This window comes from Harpia harpyja, chromosome 20, assembly GCF_026419915.1.
Source record: "Harpia harpyja isolate bHarHar1 chromosome 20, bHarHar1 primary haplotype, whole genome shotgun sequence".
NCBI lineage: Eukaryota > Metazoa > Chordata > Aves > Accipitriformes > Accipitridae > Harpia > Harpia harpyja.
In genome coordinates, this window is record NC_068959.1 from 18,028,681 (window position 1) to 18,050,840 (window position 22,160).

The window sequence follows — 22,160 nt, forward strand, 5'->3', positions numbered from 1 at the left end:
CTTACAACCCAGTGGGTTTTAGATTTGATGGCTTGATCCGCTGTACGTTAACTTCCACTGGTACTTTGGAATCCAAGACTCCTAACATGCCTCTGTATTTAAACAGATGCAACTTCAAGCTCATGTCAGATACTGCTAGTCAGTGCCAAAAGACAGTAAAAGTAAACATGCTACATAAAGAATTTTTTATTTGTTGTATTCTAGCTTTGGTGAAATCCCTGTTTCATTTGGTAGCTTACAGTGTAGCAGTGATGCTGACTGTAATTTTCCTGCCACCACCACAACACTTGTAGGTAATGTACAAATGTACCTTATGAATACAATGTCTTAAGTCATCTTTTGTAGGAATGTAATGGTGTTTGTTAAAGGTCTACAGTGAGGGGGGAAGACAATCTCTTGCATAAAATTTTGTAGGTAGCTTTTGGAGAAATTGCGAACTGTGTGCCTTTATGAATCTGTTGAATGTACTTGTCCAAGACAAGTGTTTGGATATGTTTGTTTACAGTTGTGCCAGTTCAGAAATGATGCCTAGGATTTTAACTGTGACTTACATGTGGGTGGCTTTAGCTTGTCAGTCACTCATCTCAGCAAATACTGAACTGTAATGTTTTGAGTGACAACAGAAGTGACTAAAGATGTGGTAAAGTAGACTTAAGTGAGCAGATGTGGCTTGTTGCTTTCCAGTGCGATTTGAACTTGTTATCAGTCCACTTGTATATAGTTAAATTTAAGCACAGCCTAGTGGCTGTTACTGCTGTTGTTGAACAAAATAATCATAAATCCATGTCTCACAACCTAATTGTATCACTTCATCAATGTAAGAAATCTACTCTCTATCTAAATCCTTCAGTCTCTTATTAATTAAGTCTACATAAACTGAGACTGTCTTATTTCTTGGTAAGTTTTAAGATACCCCATGATAATACAGGAAGCTAACCCATATCCATGAAATAGTTCTTACTCTTCTTGATTTTGACTGTGCATATGAACTTAAAACTACATTGAAGAAATCATGCTTTTCATGCTACAAAATGTTAGAAGAAAACCTTTTTTTAATGCAAATGGTTAAAGTTAGCTTTGTTTACTGTCACTGTACACTGAGATGCAAATAGCATAAAACAACTACAGTATGTAATTGTTTTAATTAAAGGAAAACCTTCAGTAATTTGACATTGGATGCATGTACTTTAAATGGGAGTACTGAACTGTAGATTGTCTACTAAGACAGTTAATTATTTCTGTTGAGCTACTTGGCATATGAAATTTCTAATTTTTTTTAAATTGAAATAACTTGTTAATTAATGCTACAAACAAAACTAGGATGTTATTTCAACAAATTAGTAAAACTGATTAGGGTTATCTACCCCAAAAACTACTGCTTTACCTGTACTGCTGTAGTTTATTTAGAGCATGTAGTCTTTATCATCTTAAATAATACATGCATGCTTACAAATCTTTTGCAGAATTACAACTAGCAGGTGGGGGAAGATGTCTGGAATTGAGGCTTTTGTTGTGCCATAACATACTTAAGGTACTGTCTTTTAAGTGCATGAAAATAGAATCATAGAATCATTTAGGTTGGAGAAGACCTTCAAGATCATTGAGTCCAACCATCAACGATGCTCCCTAAACCGTGTCCTGAAGTGCCTTGTCTATGTGCTTTTTGAATACCTCCAGGGGTGGTGACTCAACCACTTCCCTGGGCAGCCTGTTCCAATGCTTGACAACCCTTTCAGTAACGAAATTTTTCCTAATATCCAACCTAAACCTCCCTTGCTGCAACTTGAGGCCATTTCCTTTTATCCTGTCACCAGCCACCTGACAGAAGAGACCAGCACCCACCTTGCTACAACCTCCTTTCAGGTGGTTGTAGACAGTGATGAGGTCTCCCCTGAGCCTCCTTTTCTCCAGACTAAACAACCCCAGTTCCCTCAGCTGCTCCTCATAAGATTTGTAATAAATACTTTGTGTATTTTCTTTTGTCCTTCTGTTGCATCAGTTGCTTTCCTGTAACTGTGCTCACAGATTTTGGAGCATAATAGAATTTAGAGCCAGTTAAATGTGACTCTTCTATTCTGCTTAAATTCTTCTGTATAACGGAAGTTAGTATAGCTAAAAATATATAATTAGGTAGCATTTTACAAGATAGTGTTTTCTGGAATTGATAGCGGTATTAAAGGAAGCAAGCTGGCTGAATATGAGCCAGCAGTGTGCCCAGGTGGCCAAGAAGGCCAATTGCATCCTGGCCTGTATCAGGAACAGTGTGGCCAGCAGGAGCAGGGAGGTGGTTGTTCCCCTGTACTCGGTACACTGGTGAGGCCGCACCTCGAGTCCTGTGTTCAGTTTTGGGCCCCTCACTGCAGGAAAGACATTGAGCTGCTTGAGCGTGTCCAGAGAAGGGCAACCAAGTTGGTGAGGGGCCTGGAGCACAAGTCTTATGAGGAGCGGCTGAGGGATCTGGGGTTGTTCAGTCTAGAAAAGAGGAGGCTGAGGGGAGACCTTATCGCTCTCTACAACTACCTGAAAGGGGGTTGTAGTGAGGTGGGTGCTGGTCTCTTCTGTCAGGTGTCTGGAGATAGGACAAGAGGAAATGGCCTCAAGTTGAGGCAAGGGAGATTTAGGTTGGATATTAGGAAAAATTTTTTTACTGAGAGGGTTGTCAAACATTGGAATGGGCTGCCCAGGGAAGTGGTTGATTCACCATCCCTGGAGGTATTCAAAAAGCGAGTGGACAGGGTACTCCGGGGCATGGTTAATGGTTGGACTCGATGATCTTGAAGGTCTTTTCCAACCGAAATGATTCTAAGAATTCTCTCCCTTCTGCCTGCCTGCCCCCCAAAAGGTAAGTTCTACCTGTGAATTTGCTAGGCAGAAAGATTTTTATCTTTTGGGGAAGGAAGGTATTTTCTACTTGCCTGTAAAGACCTTCTGCCTGGAAAAAGACTTATGGAAAAGATTCTAAGGTATGTGAGGGTGACATGATTATCTGTCCACTATTTTTTGTGGAATAGTAATTACACAAATAAACCAACTTGGAATAAAAACCTCCACTGATAAAGGGCATAACTATTATCTGTCTTAATTCTCTAGACTCGTGTTGGGGTTTGTCCTCTGCTGTAGGAACATAAGATTTTAGGGTTACCACGCATGCTTTACGGCCTGGATATATTTTCCTCTTAAAGCTGAAAAAAGACTTTGTTGCTCAATCCATTTGTTAGAAGTAATAGCTAGGACTTTTTCAGACACAGAAGAGGAGATTGTTTTAGGAAACTTATGGGAAGCTTGTAGTAGGTGCTAGTAGCTAATGAGTTGCAAAAGCATCATCATGAAAGTATGACAGGAGGAAGCGGCAACAGATGTGTGCAATGCTGAGAGCTGGGTGTGGGGGACGGGAGGGGCAGGTAGGAAGCAGTAATGACTTCAGAAGCTTGGGTTCTCAAGTCAGAGCATTTGTGGTGAGTTAGGAGGGTAAAAAGGGGGGCACGAGCTCTGAAGTGGGGACAGAGCTGTGTCCAAATGTGTGGTAGTATTTGGATGTTTTGTATTCTTTGCAGAATCAAATCTCTGGGCTGGAAGAGATTCAGGGCATCAGAAAAGTATTGCAAACTGGATCCCAGTTTAGAGGTGAAATTTCCGTATTATCATTTCTTTGGATCATTTATTTTCAAAATATAGTAGTATTGTATTAATTACATTTATCAGACCTACATGATAAAGCATGTTTTTAAATGAGTGCTAGAAAGGAACAATTTTTCTCAGGACTTTTGGATTACAGGGAAACACAATGAGGAAGAGCAGTGTAGAACAAGAAAATAAATGCAAGTCGTGATCTCTAGGCCAAATAGTATATGGGAAAGGGTCATTTGCTGCAGCAGGGAGGATTCAGAGGAGTAAGGAAGATAGTTATCACTGGTTAGGAAGTCATTACTCAAAATATGTAGTAAACTAAAAGATGAAATAGTTCAGCCTCAATCTTTTTTTGATAGATAAGCAAATATAAATTGGATGTTCCATGGAAAAGAAAGATTTAGGACTCGTAAATGAAGCTGATTGTCTGTAGACAGAGATAATCTGAGTTGCTCAGAATCTAGCTCACTTTAATAAACAACGTGAATTTCAATGTTATTTGGGGGAGGGAAATAACTAGCTAAATCCTTTTGCTAAGCTAGTATGTAGACATAGTTAACACTAGGGCAATTCAAGCAAATCTGTGGTAATATTTAAGGTGGTTTTCCTCCAGAAACAGGTATCAGAATTCCATGTGCAATGAGACAGACTTGGTAGTCTGTGCTTCTCACAATTGCTGCTTAAAATCAAGAACTGACATGTCATGTTATCAAAAATATCCTGACAGATGTAGCACAGCACTGTTAAGCAGTTTTGATAAACAGCGATTGCTAAGTTGCAATGTAATATCCAGAGGACAGGATTGTCATAGGAATTTATTGTACTAAACAGGAGATAAAAACAAGAAACAGTAAATCTTTTACAGCATTTTGGTAGGTTTTTTTTAATTCCAAACTTAAGTAAAGAACACGATTGAAGGTGACATACTTGTCTTTAATTCGGTATGTTGTCCTTAATCCAAATTACAAACAACTTGGCTTGATCTTTGCACATCAAAAATGTCGTTAGGTAAGCTAGCTCACACAGCAGCCTGTGTGAAAGTAAAGGCTGTAAATGTACAATAAATTGCTTTTTGAAGTTTTGTCTTGACAAGAAGTCTTTAAGAAAGTGCTACTTTGTTTAGAGGATAAAGAGAAACTCTCCTACTTTTTCCTCCAAAGGTAAAATGACAGAAATAAAAAGGAATGGGTGCGGTTTGAAATGTTGTGGCTTTGTCTTTGTTTCTTTTATGTGAGGGATAGTCTATTAAAAAAACAAGTCCCCGTTCCAGGACAGGTTAGGAGAAAGTAGTTTTTAAGATGTAGTGTCTTGTGGAGTCAAATCTTTAAAAACTGGTTTTGGTGTCACTGAAGAAATAAGGCCCCCTTGATGCTTCAGAACTGAACTACCAACTCTTTAGAGATTGTTACTGTAGCTGGGCTTTGCGCACAGTAGCCTTCCAGCTTAGATCTTAAGTTTAGGGGTGGTGCGGGAGAGGACTGGGGTGGTTTTGCTCCTTTTTGCCTGCTTATGTGTTACAGCCAGTATCATGCAACAGAAACACCCAGTTTGGATTCCCCTCCCCCATGACTCTGGGGTACAATATCTTGAGTTGAGAAAAGAGGAAGGAAGCTTAGAATAGCAGCAAATCTCGCAGAACCCTCGCAGCTGCCTCAGCCTGCCCGCTAGCCCTCGGTGACAGCAGCTGGGAGACGGATCTTGCTTCCAGTGCCTTTGTTATGCATCTTGAAGTCTGCGTCCTATAAATCTTTGTTTCCTTGGTGGCGGGCATTCTTCAGAGCCTCACGGATTCATGTATGATGGCGAGATGGCACAAGACAGACAAGAGTGGTGTGGGTATGTAACTTACTAAACTGCCATTTGAGTTTTGTCTTCATAACTTCTGAACAGGATGTGGGCAGGTGTTTTCTCTAGTGTGATGAGTTAACACCCTCCACTTTACCACAGTGGCTTAATTGAAATGATCGATTTCATACAAAGTTTTAATCTTTCAAACAGAATGACAAGAAGTACATGAGTGTCAGCTTGGGAGATATAACCTTTCCACCCCACCACACGCACACCCCCGTCTAAAATCTTGAACTCCCACAGTAATGCAGATGCAGTTTTTCCCACCTCGATATTTTAGAAACAGATTGAATAAGTAGCATGTTGTGTAATAAGTAGCAGATAGAAGTTATGAGGAACAAATGTAGGGGAAGGGGAATCCTTCAGTTGCTTCTGAGAGACTGTCAGTTGAGGTTGGTGTTACAGAAAAACCTGTATGTGAGTTGGTAAGTAATGCTTTTTGGAAGGAAAGTTGTCTTCCAACATCAATTTATCTTAAAATGAATTATGTTAACTTACATGAAGGACTGAACTGCTGCTTAAAAAAAAAAAAAACAAACTTAAAATTAGGAATCAAAGCCGAAGCACTTGAAAGAAATGTTCTGCTGAAGTTAACTGCAGGTTCTGAGTGCAGAAGACAGTTAATCTTTTACTTCTTATGTTTTATTTTACCTACTAGTGCATAGTTATTAATCTAGAATCCCCAAATTCTTCTAAAAGACTTTTTTTTATTTTAAGAAGGCCATAATATTTTGTGATATGCATTAAAACCAAAAAGCTCCACCCAGCTGGCTTCATGAAGTAAAATGAATCATCAAGGAATTAATAAGAGGGAAAGAATGTCTTCCTGTTCAACTTCCACGTGCAGCAGTGGCAGAATTGTGAAATGGAAGTAGCCTGTTCTGCTGGCAGTTTATATTACAAAATAAAGGGTGTAAATATTTTCTGTTTGAGTTTTACAAAATAGTAGAAAGTACTTAATTTTTGCACTTGTTTTTCTGAAAGCTATTGCTTCAGGAGAATATGACAGGATTTGTTGGATGTGGTCTCTGTATCCCTGTACTAGTGATGGAAGTTATCTTGCATATGGATAAAAGTACTAGATACTAATCTATTATTCACAGGAATAATATAAAACAAGCTTCACTTGTAGCAGCTTTTTACAAGGAGCATTTTGGGTCAGGGTAAGTTTCATGTAATTACAAAAAACGCTTGCTGCTCTTGCGCTATAATTTTTAACATGGGGGCCACGTAACCTGACTTGATGTTAAGTGTGATACAGGCTAATGATTTTTTGCACATACCCCTGCAGTGGACCAACCTACTGGGTTTGACCAATGCATGTCCCCTGAAAAGGCCCTCAGTTGTGGTCTGTCACTTGTTCAACAGTCAGCCTGCCATGGTTTGTTCATAGTGAAGTTTTGCCTGTTTGTAACTTCATAGCCAATATGATCACCGAGTATACAAAAAGCTAATATGATACAGCAGTCTCTATGGTATTTGAAAGGTACAGAAAACCACACATAATAAAAACAAACTTGTGAAACATATTACTTCATAAACTAATGCTAATCCAGTGAAGTTTGTTTTCATGAAGACTACAATGCATTTTGATTGAACAATTCACTGCACTATTTGACTTAAAATGCGAAATTCAGAATATGTGATTTTGTATAGCAGTAGTCCTTTCTACCTCTGATCTAAGAATATTTATTTCAAAATAGTAAGCTTTTAACTGAATCACTTATGAACACTTTTAGCACATAAAAAGAAAGCAAATAATAGAAAATAACATTTAATGGTAGTATTTTAATACTGTTAAGTATAAACTGCCATAGAGACAACGCAAATTCAGTTTTTAAAAACTCAGAACTAGGTTTTATTTGATCTGGCAGTGGACTAGTGCTCTTGCTCTTGAAATATCAGCTCTAACAACTATGGCACTCTGATTTTAGGGTGTGTATGTACTATGTATAGCTCGTAGGGCAATATCAGTGCAATCACTACTATGTACAGGTACTGCTTGCTGAAATGTGGTCTGATAGAAATATTGCTTCTCCTTCTCTCACCCATATCCCCAAGACTGTTGTCTCCTTCAGTCTGGTTATTTGGGTTTACAACAGATTGGAATTCTTGAAAAAGGTCTGTTAGCATAAGAAGTCTGATTGTTACAACTGCTCATGTGCCAAAGACACATTTTGATTATTTATGTTAGTCACTTCACTAAATACTCTGCAATCTGTTGTATCATGTGAATGAGGAGTCCTGAGACTTGGGAATTTTTCAGGTGTCAACACAGTGACCTGTAACTTCTGGATTAGGGGTTAGAAATTTGCTGTCATGCAAGCATTTAGGACATCAGTAGCAGTTTTGTGTCAGGAAGAGTGAAGATGAGGACCAAATAAAACTCTTTTTTTTTTTTTAATATGCAAGTTTTCAAAATTAATTTCCTGCTGCAAATTAAGAAGCAGCTAGTTAGCACTTGACCTACTGTTGAGATCAGCTCAAAGAAGCAAACAGCCACTGTTTGACTAAAAGAATTCTGCAGAAAGCATGAATAATGAGAAGGGATTACCAAGAGCACCAAATAGGAAATGGTGCAATTGATTATCTGTATCTTCAAGGATCTTTGCTAGTGTTTAAAAGCAGACAACAAATTTATCAAAGCTTTGATAAATTTCCTTTAAATAGGTAAAGGAAGTGATATATCCAGTTTGTGAAGCAGCAGATAGACTTCTGCTTTACACTCTGATAATTCTCAAAGATGATACCTTTTCCTTTGCATTAAAAAAGGTAAAGCTGAAAGCTGGTTAGCCACAAAGTAACTTGCTCAAGAACAAAGACTGTACAACCTTGCCTGTGTAGGACTAATAATGGGCCAAATGAGATTAGGCCTACTGTTTATAGAAATAATTCCTTAAGTTTTATGGCTGTGAGGCTTAAGGTAAATATCTTTAGTTTTTTAAATTTGTAGCTGGCAGATATTGGATCTTAAAGAATCCATGACACAAAGCATTTCAAAGCTGGAAAATAACAGTAGCTCTTTAACATTGTCACATGTACTTTAGATATAAATTCCCTCTACTGTAGTTACCACAGCCATAACTGATTATTGCACTGCTCTACAAATTGTTTTAGATGTCCTCCATGCATATTGAACTGTTCCTTGAAGAAAGGTAGGTATGACTGTGCTTTCCAATAGGAAGTCCAAAACAGAATATCATAATTTAAGATCTAGAGTAGGTCACTGGGGAGAACAGACATTGCAGATCTGGTGCTATTTCCTTTACCCTGTGCTTGCTCCCCTGCTGTTCTAGGCTACGAGCACATATATGACTGATATAAAAAAGAATCTGTGCAAGCTGTGTCATCATGTGTGGTAATATTACTACCACTTGCTGTTTCTCTGCTCACCCCAAGTAAGTCTGTCTCCTGGGTTAAAGAAGGTTTTTCTGTTAAATACTGTATTATAAGACTTTTTATACTTGTATGTAAAAAATCACAATTGTAGCAATGTCTGTCATTTAATCTGTTGCAAAGCAGAATAGCGACAATGAGAACAATAAGCAAACAGACTTTCTGGCAATAATAGAATACTAGTTGTATAAGTATTCATATAGGTAACTTTTTCTTGTAGGTCATCTTCAGTGGGGAGCATTCCATTTCTGCTTTTGCGTAGTTACTTTAAGTTAATAGATAACTACAAATTCAATAAGCTATAGCTTATATGCAAGAGTTCCTTTTCTTAGCCAAGCTGTTGGCTCACGGTCTGTTTTATTTTCTTTTATTTATCTTGGAAACTAAATGTATTTGTTCCTTCATTATATAAGTTGGTAAAAATAGTGGAAGAATCTTTCACCTAGAATAATTCAAAAAAACAAAACAAAACAAGCTCCAAACACACACATACCACCCCCCCCAGTGTCGTGGTTTAACCCCAGCCAGCAACCAAGCACCACGCAGCCGCTCACTCACTCCCCCACCCCACCCCCAGTGGGATGGGGGAGAAAATTGGGAAAAGAAGTAAAACTCGTGGGTTGAGATAAGAATGGCCCAACAGAACAGAAAAGAAGAAACTAATAATGATAATGATAACACTAATAAAATGACAACAGCAATAATGAAAGGATTGGAATGTACAAATGATGCGCAGTGCAATTGCTCACCACCCGCTGCTCGACACCCAGTTAGTCCCTGAGCGGCGATCCCCCTGCCCCCACTCCCCCCAGTTCCTATACTAGATGGGACGTCACATGGTATGGAATACCCCATTGGCCACCTTGGGTCAGCTGCCCTGGCTGTGTCCTGTGCCAACTTCTTGTGCCCCTCCAGCTTTCTCGCTGGCTGGGCATGAGAAGCTGAAAAATCCTTGACTTTAGACTAAACACTACTTAGCAACAACTGAAAACATCAGTGTTATCAACATTCTTCTTATACTGAACTCAAAACATAGCACTGTACCAGCTACTAGGAAGACAATTAACTCTATCCCAGCTGAAACCAGTACACCCAGTTGTCCTGTTCTGTATACCCCTGCCCAAAAGGAAAAAAAAAAAAAAATCAGGGAATTAGTCACACTAAGGATTTAGTTTTGGAAGGGTGTTCAAAGAGGTTTTAGGAAAATAAATTTATGCTCTGAAAAATGGGAGGGAAAATAGTGTAATTGCTAAATTTTAACTATAGAAAACTCATGGAGTAATGAGGCCTGGAATATGGGGTGTTGACAAATATAGTCACAAATAAAGTGCTTTTTGAATTTAAGGTCTGTTGTAAGCATGCCTCGTGTGTTTCAGGAAAATCAAGAAATATGGGCAAACTGAGTCTATTGAGACATAAAGTCTGTGTAAGTTGACAAGGTTTTGGAATAATACAGACTGGAACCTTTTTTGACCATATAGGGCTATTTTGTCTTCTGTGTTTTCAGAAATCTTTGTTTTCAAGTCTCTGATGAATGATTCTTATGTTGATTTTCTAAGTCTTTTGTTAGAATCATGCCTGAAGTCTTCAGTTTCCACTGATGAGCAGAGTTTCAGCTTGAGAGTGTTTGGCCCAGCCTTTGGATGAGCAGCAGTATGCTGAGTAGATCTGTAAGACCACAGAACCCCAGCTAGGATTCTTTGTTATGCTAGAATGCAGGCTATGTGCCCACTTTTGTTTTTTACTTAATAGGATACTCCAGAGAGCTGATATTCAGCTTTGTGCTTAGAAACTATATTCCTGATTTTACACATGAAGCTTGTTCTTAGTCTTGAAGCATTCCCAGCATAAACTTATGCTACTTCTATGGATGGTACAAGACAGAGAAGTCACAGTAGGCTAGTGGGTTTGGATGACAGTACCCTAGTAAGGTACAAGATGAAAAGTGTTTGAAATCTGCTCAGACGAAGAGACTATCACGTTTGTGAAAAAGTTATGAGCTGGTGAAATATTATGTTGGCATGCTAAATTCAAGCGTCAGATTTACTCCTGTACTGCTAAATCTGAAAACGGGTATTTGTCAATTTGAAGCATCAGCTGGGAGGAGACGACAACTAGGTGACTTCTTTGAAACTGTAGAAAAGCATACGCTCAGCCTGAATGCAAAGGGCTGTGACTGGCTTGTCTGACTTCATCTGCTGAAGACCTCTGAAAATTATTTTACATCTATGTGAAATCTGTAGTTTGAGCTGTAAAGGAGGCATAGCTTTGGTCAGGGTAGGTTGCCTCCTTCATGAAATGCAGCCCCTGAACCCAACAGACTGTTTTAGCTGCTTGGGAAACAACAGCAGAAGGCAAACTGAAGTAAGATGAAGACAAAGCTGGGAAAGCAATCTCTTTATCCACAACATTTCACAAAAAAGAAAAAAGGACAGTTAAATACTCTGTTCTTCATAAAGACTTATAAGAAAAATGACCATGCTGCTACTTTCTGTGAAAAGGTAAAGAGTCAGAAACAGATTCTCCATATAACTAGCTGGGTATGTTAGAACTTCCTGGTTCTTATATTGGCTTTACTGTGTTTAAGAAGGAAAATAAGTAGCTCAAGTCAGCTAAAACCTCCATCTGGCCCCAAGGTTAAGCATGTGAAGAAATCTGTATTCAATTGTTATCTGAGATAACAGTTTGTTATCTGAGAACTGAAGAGTCACGCTTTGCTGAGTATGATTTGCAATAAATTAAATTAGTCTCTAACTGACTTTGAGCTTTGGTACGTGTCTGTGACATGTGAAATATTCACTAGATCTGCATCCATGTCATGTTCATTATAGCACACTTGCTCTGCGAGATTTAAGGGGAGATCCCTAACTCAGAATACTGGAACACAAATTGTATAGGTTTCTTTCCAGAAGTCAAGAAATCCTTTTAGGACTGCATAATATTTTCACATGAGGTTTGTCAGTGTCCTTGCTGAGAAATTTCACCCTGTTTTCGTGAGAAGAAAATGGTAACTGAACACCAAAAATTGATCTGTAAGGAAAGAAGGTACTACTTTTACATTACTACTCATAAAAGTAGAGCTGTAATATTTAAAAAATAAAATGGAACAGGATTCTTGCTGAGGCTATTTAGAAATTGTTTGAATATGCAAAAAGCTTCATGAGTTATTACATAGAAATAATTCCAGATAGTCCTCTTATTATGGTAAAGTGAAATTAAGAGCTGGTTTAGCAAAGTTATATCTTGGAAATTTTTTGCAAATTCTGTTTAAGTGGAAGGGTGGAAAGTAGCCAAGGAAACCAACTTGAAACATGGCTTATTACTAAAAGGTGAATCTGAAAAATGAAACAATGGAATGCTTGTATTTGTTATAAAGAACAGGGCAGGGACTTCACATGAAGGAAAACAGACAGGAAAGACAAGTAGGAAGATTAGGATAATAAATGGCTTCAGTATTGCAGGTCTGTGGGTTCTTCCTTGCTCACCATTCCCATCTTGCATTAGCTTACAGTCTAATAGAGAACAGCAAGAATCTGGGTTTCTAAAGTACATGAATACTGAGGAAATCTATCTTTGAGGAAGGGATTCTGTTACATGGATTACTGTGAGTTTTCTAGAGTGTTTTGTGTGTGTGAATGTTCCCAAATGAGGTACAAAGTATGATCCCCCCCCCCCCCTTGTCATCTTCTAAATTGAGGACATATAATTTAAATTATAAAATGTTAACTATGCTTCTGTCTCAATCTATGGTTGTTTGAATTTATATTTTAAATCCTACTCTGAACAAAGAGTGACTGTTTCATTTACCTTGTGTTGTGGAATGTCAAAAGAAATGTCCTCTACAGATTTTCATTACTCTACTTTGGAAAACATATACATACCTATGTGGCTTAATGAAACAGGCTTCATAGCCATGCATATATTCAACAGCATACACACGTATGTATCTAGTGGGGGGAATGTGCTTATCTTATCCGGCAGCTCTGTCTTTAACAGATACATAGGAATTAAATGAAAAACAGGAATTTTCTTCAGCCTTCGTCCTGATTTTTTTGCTAGTGGGATGAACACTGGTAGATGTCTTCACTTATACTCTGGGTGGCTGAATGTGTGAGAGTGATAGCAGAATTAGACACAGAAGCTTCTTACAGTAACTGTCTTTACAGCATGTATTGTTTAGCTGAACAAGAAAGGATTCTTTGGGCATGCTTCGTGGGAATGATGGCAATCACTTCCATCTTCCTGAGGTACAATTCAAAGCCCACTTGTACTTGAGCAGACTTCAGTTTGGAAAATCTTTTATGTTAGCAGTTTGACCTGGTATTTCTTAAGCTTGCTTTCTGAAGCAATATTGTTGTGGTGTGCTGGCTTTCAGCTCATCCCCCGAGAGAGCTAAAACAAACACCTGGAATCTAAGGGGTGGTTTTTGTTTGTTTTCTGTGGTGTGTGTCCTGCTATAAAATTACCACTGAGGTTATGATGAGCTCTAAAAAGATAGGGTTTATTCTTTGCTGATCGGGGGGGGGGGGGGGGGGGGACGGGACGGGACGGGAATTTACTAAGTGTTTTCTCAATGAACTGTAAAGTCCATATCTAGGAACGCTGTCTTAAGGCTGGAGTTCTGGGCATTCTCTGTGCCATTCTGGGAGAATCTGACAGCATCTGTGTACAGACACGCTATTGATGGGAACACCCTAGCCTGATGCTGGCTGCTGGGGAGGGCATATGCTGTCCAAATCTCTCCCACTAATCTTATTGCCATGACATCAGTTGATTCTGAGGTCAGTAATTGCTACTTGATTTAGAATGAATGCTGGGGTCTTCAAGCAGGCCACCTTCTGCACCTTGAGGATACTGTCTCCTTTTGTATTTATGGCTGGGATAGAGGATGCCAGGGAGTGGAGTGGTAGAAAGTTCTTCAGAGTGATTTGAAGGGGCCTTTATTTCTACTGGCCAGAGAGTTTATTAAACAAACGAATACAAACACACACACCCCCAACCCCAAAACCAACCTGTTGTGAGTATCCTACCAAAAAACCTTTAAGTCCATACAGGGTTTTCATGTACTATTTTTGAAGAGCAAAATAAATGAAATATGTTTTTGTACGCACAAAACCACACGCACGCAACCCCACAGATCTCAACAGAAGGTGGAGGGAAGGGAACCCTCCTCTCAGCTGCTGAACTCTGAGGTGATACTCACAATATAAGAGGGTCACAGTTCATAAGGGAAATGATATCAGTTACAGCTGACAAGATATGATTGGATCTAATAGTCAAATTTTCATTCACAGTTAATAATTCAGAAATTAGCAGATGTGATAGTTGAGCTCTGGTGCTGTAGATAACACATCTGGATGTAGCTAATAATATTAGGTTGTTGTTTATAGAGTTTCTTTCAATGCTATATGGGAGATAACGTCTTACAAAATGTCTGGATAGGTCTATAGCTTAAAACTTTGTAAAGGAATTTGTTAAACTCATCCTACCAAACAATCCAAATTCTACAGTAAAATCTCTCTCACTAAGTTTCCACTTAGTCATTTAGAAAAGTCTTAGCTGATACAGCCACTTCCTTTGTCAGTTTGTTACTGCACTTTTCAGTATATTAACTGCTGTCAAATGAAGTTTTTAAGAGAGCAAACCCAATATGCAGTGTGAATATATGACTCAGTAATTTGCATCTATATTTTGAGACTGTTACAATTGTTAAGTAGAGCAGTGCGTATTTTGAAATGTAAAGTATATGCTAGTCAGAAGTAACCTTAATCTGTATGGACATTTCAGGAAAACAGTAAGAGCACGCGCACACATACCCCCATCACCACCCCCCCAAACACTCTGGTGGACATATCTCTTTAAATGTTGTAATTTAGGAGGGTCGTTGGCCATTTTCCATTTCTTGAAATCTGTTTCAAGACTAATGAAGCCAGTCAGAACATAACTACACATCTACTACTTAAATTCAATTTTTTTGCTGAGCTAAGGCAGTTCTCTGAGGATCACTAAGGAAGCAACTTCAAGATTCTCTTGAATAAATGGCTGAATCTGCAAAGCAGAGCCTCACTTCAAAGGGGGGTTTTTTTGTTTGTTTTTTTTCTTTCTCCTCCCTTATGTTTAATGATTAAAGCCTTGCAGAAGAGGAACTGGTGGGAAGGCCTCTTCATGTCAACAAAAGTAAGAACTTATTTTAGGTCCAGTAAGCCTCTTAACTAAATCTGAAATTCCTTCTAGTTTCTGTTCCAGAAATATAATGACTATAATGATGGCAAAAGAAACAAAAAACACAATTTATGGAACGCTTGAAAATGTGAAGAGGATCAATCTATTTAGCTCTCCATTCCTACCTAAGGCATTTTCATGAAAGGCAATTTAATTTGAGACTTTAAACATAATTTTAAGTAAAATGTGTTATTAGTATACATTTTGGCCTAGCAGAAATTAATATCCTGCTTTAGCAGCCTGGAGGGGGGAGCAAAAGGAATGCAGGAGTATACTGAAGGTAGGTTCGGCTTTCTAGATCCGTTTTCCCCTAGTCCCAAGTTTGGATGCTCTGTGGGGATGCATTCGGACACTGTCATGAGAAAAGGAAGAAAATCCTGCTGACTGATAACTTTACTGCGCAATAGAGGTCATGATTAGTAGCTAGTGTACTGTTCCTACTTGTATAGTTTAATTGTGGTTTCAGGCTTACATATTTTAATCAGTTTCCCTGTGTGATACTAGATTCAATAACCACTTCTACTCTGTAATGCTATTGGAAAAGTCTATAACCAAGCTCATGAAGAAAAAATATACAGAAAAAAAAATGCTTGCCATAGCAGCCCACATCCTGTAGCCCTAGAATGTAAGAACTAGTAAAGAAGCTTACTTTCTTGAATTCTCTCTGAAACTTAGCTGTTTCTTAACCACATATAGATAAGCTTCTGAGTAGAACACTTTTAAAATCCGCTGCTCCTGTGTTCTTTTCAGAATGATTAAATACAGAAAATTATGAAACTTTCTACTGTTCCCATATAAAACACAGTTTTGTGTTGAGATGAAGCATCTAAACCCAGGAAAGAATTCAGTAAATTCAGTTTTCATATGCATCTCTGTACCCCTTCTCACCAGTGTGTTGCCATAAATTTCTGTAAACTATGCACTTAAGTTCTTAGACCAGGAAACTAACAATTCTCCAGCACAATGAACATGTTTATGTTGAAGACCTGCATCTAAACAGGTGCTCTTAAATCCTGTGCAGAACACTTGTTATAAATAGTTTGTTTTCATGCCTTTGCTGGATTTTTTTGGTTTCAGCACTGGCCATTTTCAACACCTTTGCATTTTCACAGGAAAAGAGATTAAGTAATGGTAACAGATGAAGCTTCCTGATAGAATTATGGTTCTGTTTGTTTATTCTAGTGTATTTATCCTAGTATCAGAATCTTAATAACCATGTGTGCTTTTCAGTTTAACTGTAGTGTGTGGCTGTATTGAAAACCAGTATTTTTGTCCTTTAATTTTTCAGCTATATACAATTTCAAAGGCACAGGAATACCACAACTACCTCTACAGATTGGTGACGTGGTCCGTATCTTGGAGTCCTGTGAAGGTAAGTCACCTTCAGGCTATGGGTTTCTGTGTGTGAATGACTTAATTCTTTTACTTCACAGCAATTCCCCATGTTACATAAGTAGTTGTCTAATACTCTTACTTGTATTGGTGGTGGTGTTCTATTTTGAGGAAGAACCTATTATTTTTAGAGCGCCAAAATCAGAAATGTTACAGTACGTGTGGGTTTTTTTGGGAAGCCATTACCAAATGAGGAAGTCATCAAGGTGAATGTAGAGCTTGTGAAGTTCATACCAGCTTGTAATATACCTGATGGAAGTTATGTTAGATTTGATAGAAGTTTTAATGGAGTACTTTTTTATCTCTAACCTAAATATTTGTTGCTAGGATATATTCAGCACACTAGTCATCCTATAGTATAAGATAGAAATCTAGTATGTTAAAGTAGTCTGTAGGTCAGCACATCTCTGAAAACCATCCAACTTACTCAACGTGCTAAACAGCAGAAGTCCAAGTCAAATCCTGCACGATAGGTAGTCAATATGCTGGTCCAAACTTATGTAGTCAGTATGTAGCAATATCTGATCAACTGGCATAAGCGTAAAATAAATACAAGCAGCAGAAGAATAAGTAAACATAGAATTTTGTACATTTGTGAAGCTGAATTAATTGTCAATATTGTAGTGATAGTGTATTCCTCCATACTGATTTGATCTGTACTTTCATAATCTGCCTGAATTCTCTCGCGAGTCTGCCAGAGCTACTTAAGTTTTTATTAGTATAAAGCAACAAGGGTGCAATTATTATTACTTCCTCAACAGTAAGTTATCTGTAAATGTCATTGTAATAGTAATTTATTTTCAATATGCAGTGATGCTGTTGACCAGGTAAGAGTTTAAAAAAAAATAACGAAGTGCTTCAACCTTTGCAAAACGTATTGTAAAATTATGTTCTTTAATCTACTTCCACTGTCTGTCAGTTGTATCTTATTAACTGCAGTTATGTTAAAAAGAAAGGCCAGCTGGTGCATTATGCAGTTATAGAGACAGCTTAGTGTTGAAAGACACTTCGTATGTTGTGGTCATAAGGCTGCAAAGAATCTGAAGCTGTGTCCTGGTTTCGGCTGGGATAGAGTTAATTTTCATTCTAGTAGCTGGTATAGTGTTATGTTTTGGATTTAGTATGAGAGTAATGTTAACAACGCACTGATGTGTTTAGTTGTTGCTAAGCAGTGTTTATACTAAGTCAAGGGTTTTTCAGCTTTTCATGCCCAGCCAGCAAAAAGGCTGGAGGGGCACAAGAAGTTGGGAGGGGACACAGCCAGGACAGCTGACCCAAGGTGGCCAATGGGGTATTCCATACCATGTGACATCATGCCTGTCTAAAAGTCTTTTCTGAATCCTCTGCCCTTAACACACTATATCATAGCTTGCTTTATAAAAATATGTTTGTCAATGAAGAAGTGGAATCTTTCATGTTGTGCAAGTGAGGAAGTTCATCTCTTATCAGATATCTTAAAAATATGCTGCCAGCTGCAGCTGAAGACTAACCAACAGTAACAGTTTCTTTTCCTGCGCTCATATTACATGCTATTTAAGTTCGTTTTGCATGCACAAAATATATGCACAAAACATACATGTGTAGTCACAGCCAATGGGATGAAATAATTTTACAGATTTGGTTGTAAATTGGAGACTATGTGCAGTTTTAGAAGTTGAAATTCTGTTGTTGAGAAGATACTGGGAAAAAATACCAGTGCTGAAAAACCTGAAAAAAATCTGTCCTAAGTCTGTCTTTGAGGTCAGTGATTCTCCTGTAACTTTAACATTGCCTTTCTCACAGTACTGTTTGGGGTTTGGGGTTTTTGTTGTTTTCATGCTTTGGTTGCATGGCTGAAAAACCTGTGCTGTGTTAGAAATGGTGAGACAGAAAAGGTGGTAGGGAAGGTAACATCTGTTCATGAAATTATGCTCAGAAAAATGTATGCTTTTAGTCATAAAATGCTTTCTTTGGGGTGAAATAGAAGAATAATTCAACAGAGTTGAATACTGTTGCTGTGCAGGTAATGTTTCATGACGGAACACGTGCACAGTGGACATGGCTTCTGCTGTAGCTTAGTAAGACTGAACTCTTCATTTTATGTTCTTTGTAGAAGTTTATTGTGACTTAACTGGGGCACAGATGGAAGAAAGTCTGAATTAGTATTTTAATTGCCACTACTGCAATACTGCACTCTTTTCCTTCAGAAGGGGTTTCTAGTTATGAATGGAGCAGAAGACCCATAATAGCCTTTCATTTTCTTGAGGTTCTGACTTGAACTTTACACTAGGAAGCTGCTTATTCGAGCTGGGTCCAAAAGCTGTAATTCCTCACGACAGAAAGATGGCTTACTCTTCCTACATTCAAGGAAGTTGGATATATAACAACCATGTACTGTATTGGATTAATACTACATCTAGAACACAATCGGAAGAGCTTCATGGGTATCACGAGTGATCTTGGTTGAGAGAGATACATATGTGTGTGTTATATATTACATTACAAAACAGCTTATCCTACCCTTTTTATGCGAGTGTGGGGGTGTTAAATTCTCTGTAATATTATCTGTACTTACTATGCAAGACTTGAAAGTAGACCATATAATCATACTTGCTAATACGCAAGTCATGCTAAATATGCTTCCTGATATTCACTTTACTTTCATCTATGTATCTTTGAAGTAACTATTAATTTTTAAACATCCTATGCTAGATAGTTCTTATATGAAACAAAACCCATGACTTTATTATATGCTTTTTTATGCATATCTTCTGTCATACTAAGTGCACTCTTTCTTCCTTTCAGATTGGTACAAGGGTTATCTAGTAAGACATAAAGGATCAGAGGTAAGATGACACTATTCATTCCTGTGAGACTACTTTTAAAAAATCAACTCATGAAGTGGGTTTTTTTTTTAGTATCTCTTATCAGATAGTTGTATTCTGATCTCTGAAGTCAGCTATGTCCATTCTCTTTCCTTTCGAGATGAACAAAATGATCAGCATTTGTCCTGGACAATGTTGGTAAATATTAGAAGTGAAGACTGGGAGAAGCAGATCAATGAAGAAAAAATTACTGTGCCTTCAGGTTAACAGACTGATGAAGACATCATTTGAAATAAATATTTGAGAAAATTTACTGCTAATGTGTCTGTTTCTGCACTTTTTTCTATGGATTCTTTAGGCTACATTCAATCTAAACAACTCCCATCAGGCTTAAATTCTTACATATATCTCTAATGTACAAAAATCATATTAATAAAAAACACCTCAGTATTCTTATACCTAAAGATGGAAAGCCACAAATGAATAGGTTTTACCCTGGGTATGATGATTCCTGAGTTAGGTAGCAAGAAAATTACTTTTTAGTTTCAAATGCACTTTTCTAGAAGAAAAGTGTTTTTTTGAAACTTGCTCTTAGTATTGGATTTTTTTAGGGAGCAGCAATGCAAAGGCATTTGAAGTTAAACACTCATGCCTATATTACAGTAAAAATGTTTGGTGGAAGTTGCTTCCCTGTAGCCTGGAAAAAGGATGTATAAAACCTTCACAGCCACTTAAAAAGGGAATCTGGGGAGCAGAGGGACAGTTGTTGGCAGTGAATATGCCACTAGAAAAAAATAAGAACAGTCTTAAGTAAGTTGTCTATCTCTACTTTTTGCTATTTTGTATTCAATGGCTCATAGGTATTAGCAATAACTTGCATTAACTTAGAGCAACTAATTTCTGTCTATATTCAAACTGTACGTGACAGTAAAATGTTATAGCTTTCTTTTGGAAGTATTAGATGCTTGATTTACTATTTCACTTCATTGCTTAATGACTGCACATCCTAAAAGATAGAGGACTGAATAATTATTTTTGATAATTATGCATAATCATTTTCTCCAGACTTCTACCTATTGTTTCTTATGTTCTATGAGCTCCAATACAACTGCATAGTACACCTCATTTGATTGCTTCCATTTCTAGCTCATCACAGATGAGGTGGAAGCCAGGCTAGTGATAAGGTAGTTCACAAGCTCTTGATACAGCATAGTATTTCAGTGGAAGCTGCCAACAGTAGTTACTATAGGCTGGTTGATCTGCAATAATTGAAAATGGATATGAGAGAATGGCTAGCCATCCTTCCATCCTGTCCAACACTATTACTGTGTTTTAAATACTCCTTTGATGTTTCTTTTGGCTCAAAATGCTATTGCTGTTTGTTCTAATTAAGTTTTTATTTCAATTTATTAAAATTTACTTTAAAACTAAAAAAGGAAAATATTTACCATAACTAACCCCATCCTTTTAACTAATTCTTAATATTGCTAAAGGGTTTCATCAAGGTCAACATGCATAACATGTTTTAAGAAGTATTATTAATTTCATATACTAAGACTTTACTAAATTTACTGTTAATGGGACCTTCTTTTTTACTTTGCTTTTTCATGGATTCTTTTGAACATAAATCTTAATGAAAAACTGTGGAAGTGATAAGACATGATTGTGTTTTGATTAAGATCCAGTGCTAAAAGAAAATGGCTATAAAAGCTGAAATCTAATTGAGAGAAACACTTTGTTAAGTACCACATATGGATGTCAGTTATTGAATAGGGAAGAATCCAAGAAGAACCTAGCTTAATTACCAAGACTAGATTTGCTAGTTAATGTGAGGACTGTCACGGATAGATTGATAGTCAAACATTCCTTTAGGATGACTTAAAACATTTCAGCTGTTGCAGAGCAAGGACACATCACATTAGAACATTTTGTCTGGTGACCATTTTTTTTTCTACGCAAGTCAATTAAAAATAGATGTGGAGAATGTAATGAAATCTGGTGCCTCCTTTGTGCTGGGGCATCTTACTGCACGGTCCTAGGTAGTACAAAATGACACTATAATCTCAGTTGCAGTGGTGCCACAAATACCTGGGAGGGCTGAGAGTTTATGGCTTTACTAAGTGTCTGCCTTCGTTATGCATTGCAAATGAAAGGTTGTTCTTTTTCCTTAAAGCAATTTGTCTTAGGCACAGTGTGTCTGGCTCTTATGCTTCAAAGTAAACTTTGAGTTTACTATCCTTCATGTCAGTGGCCATTTTGCTATTCGTCCCTAGTGATTTCCTCTGTCTATCAATATTTCTTTCACTAGATGCAATGATCCTATATCAGTGTCTCTCCTTTGGTTTGATAATCAAGCTGATCTCTAAATTAGTCTGCATTTTTTTCCTAGAACAAGAAATATATGTGCTGATGCCCAGAAAAAATGTTTCTTTACTGTATTTACACTGTATGTACAGTTTTCTGGTGGAGTAGATGGGCAGATGGGGGTGGAAGATGGTGTTTCTTATGAAGAAATGTAATTCTATGCATTCTATGTTTGCAGAAAAGGATATGACAAAACTTCTATTATTTGTGTGTCAAACATGCATCTAGCTGGACAGAAAACTAGATAGGCAGCAGTTAATTTGGAGATTAGTTTATGTGCACAGTCATAGTTTTATGAAGAAAGTTTAGAAGTGGGTTTTGGAAAGCTCTCATTTGTTACTTACATGTTCTTGGAGAGTAAGACTACATTGTATTTTTTAACTTTTTTTTTTTTTCCTTCTTCAACAGGGAATATTTCCTAAGTCTTTCATCCACATTAAGGAAGTTACTGTTGAAAAGAAAAGGTATTGAATTTAACTGCTTTATTACATTAAGGATCTTGTCTGC

General features: G+C 37.6%; 1 protein-coding gene across 1 annotated transcript in view; it reads left to right on the forward strand.

The window, feature by feature from the left end:
* The first annotated feature begins 5,237 nt into the window (after window positions 1-5,237).
* The window catches only part of DOCK2 (dedicator of cytokinesis 2), a 214,181-nt gene continuing 197,258 nt past the window's right edge, over window positions 5,238-22,160 (forward strand). The window contains exons 1-4 of the mRNA XM_052772076.1: window positions 5,238-5,463; window positions 16,382-16,465; window positions 19,270-19,310; window positions 22,062-22,117. Coding sequence (XP_052628036.1) covers window positions 5,424-5,463; window positions 16,382-16,465; window positions 19,270-19,310; window positions 22,062-22,117 — 221 coding nt within the window. The 5' untranslated portion in view covers window positions 5,238-5,423. The remainder of the gene's footprint in view (window positions 5,464-16,381; window positions 16,466-19,269; window positions 19,311-22,061; window positions 22,118-22,160) is intronic.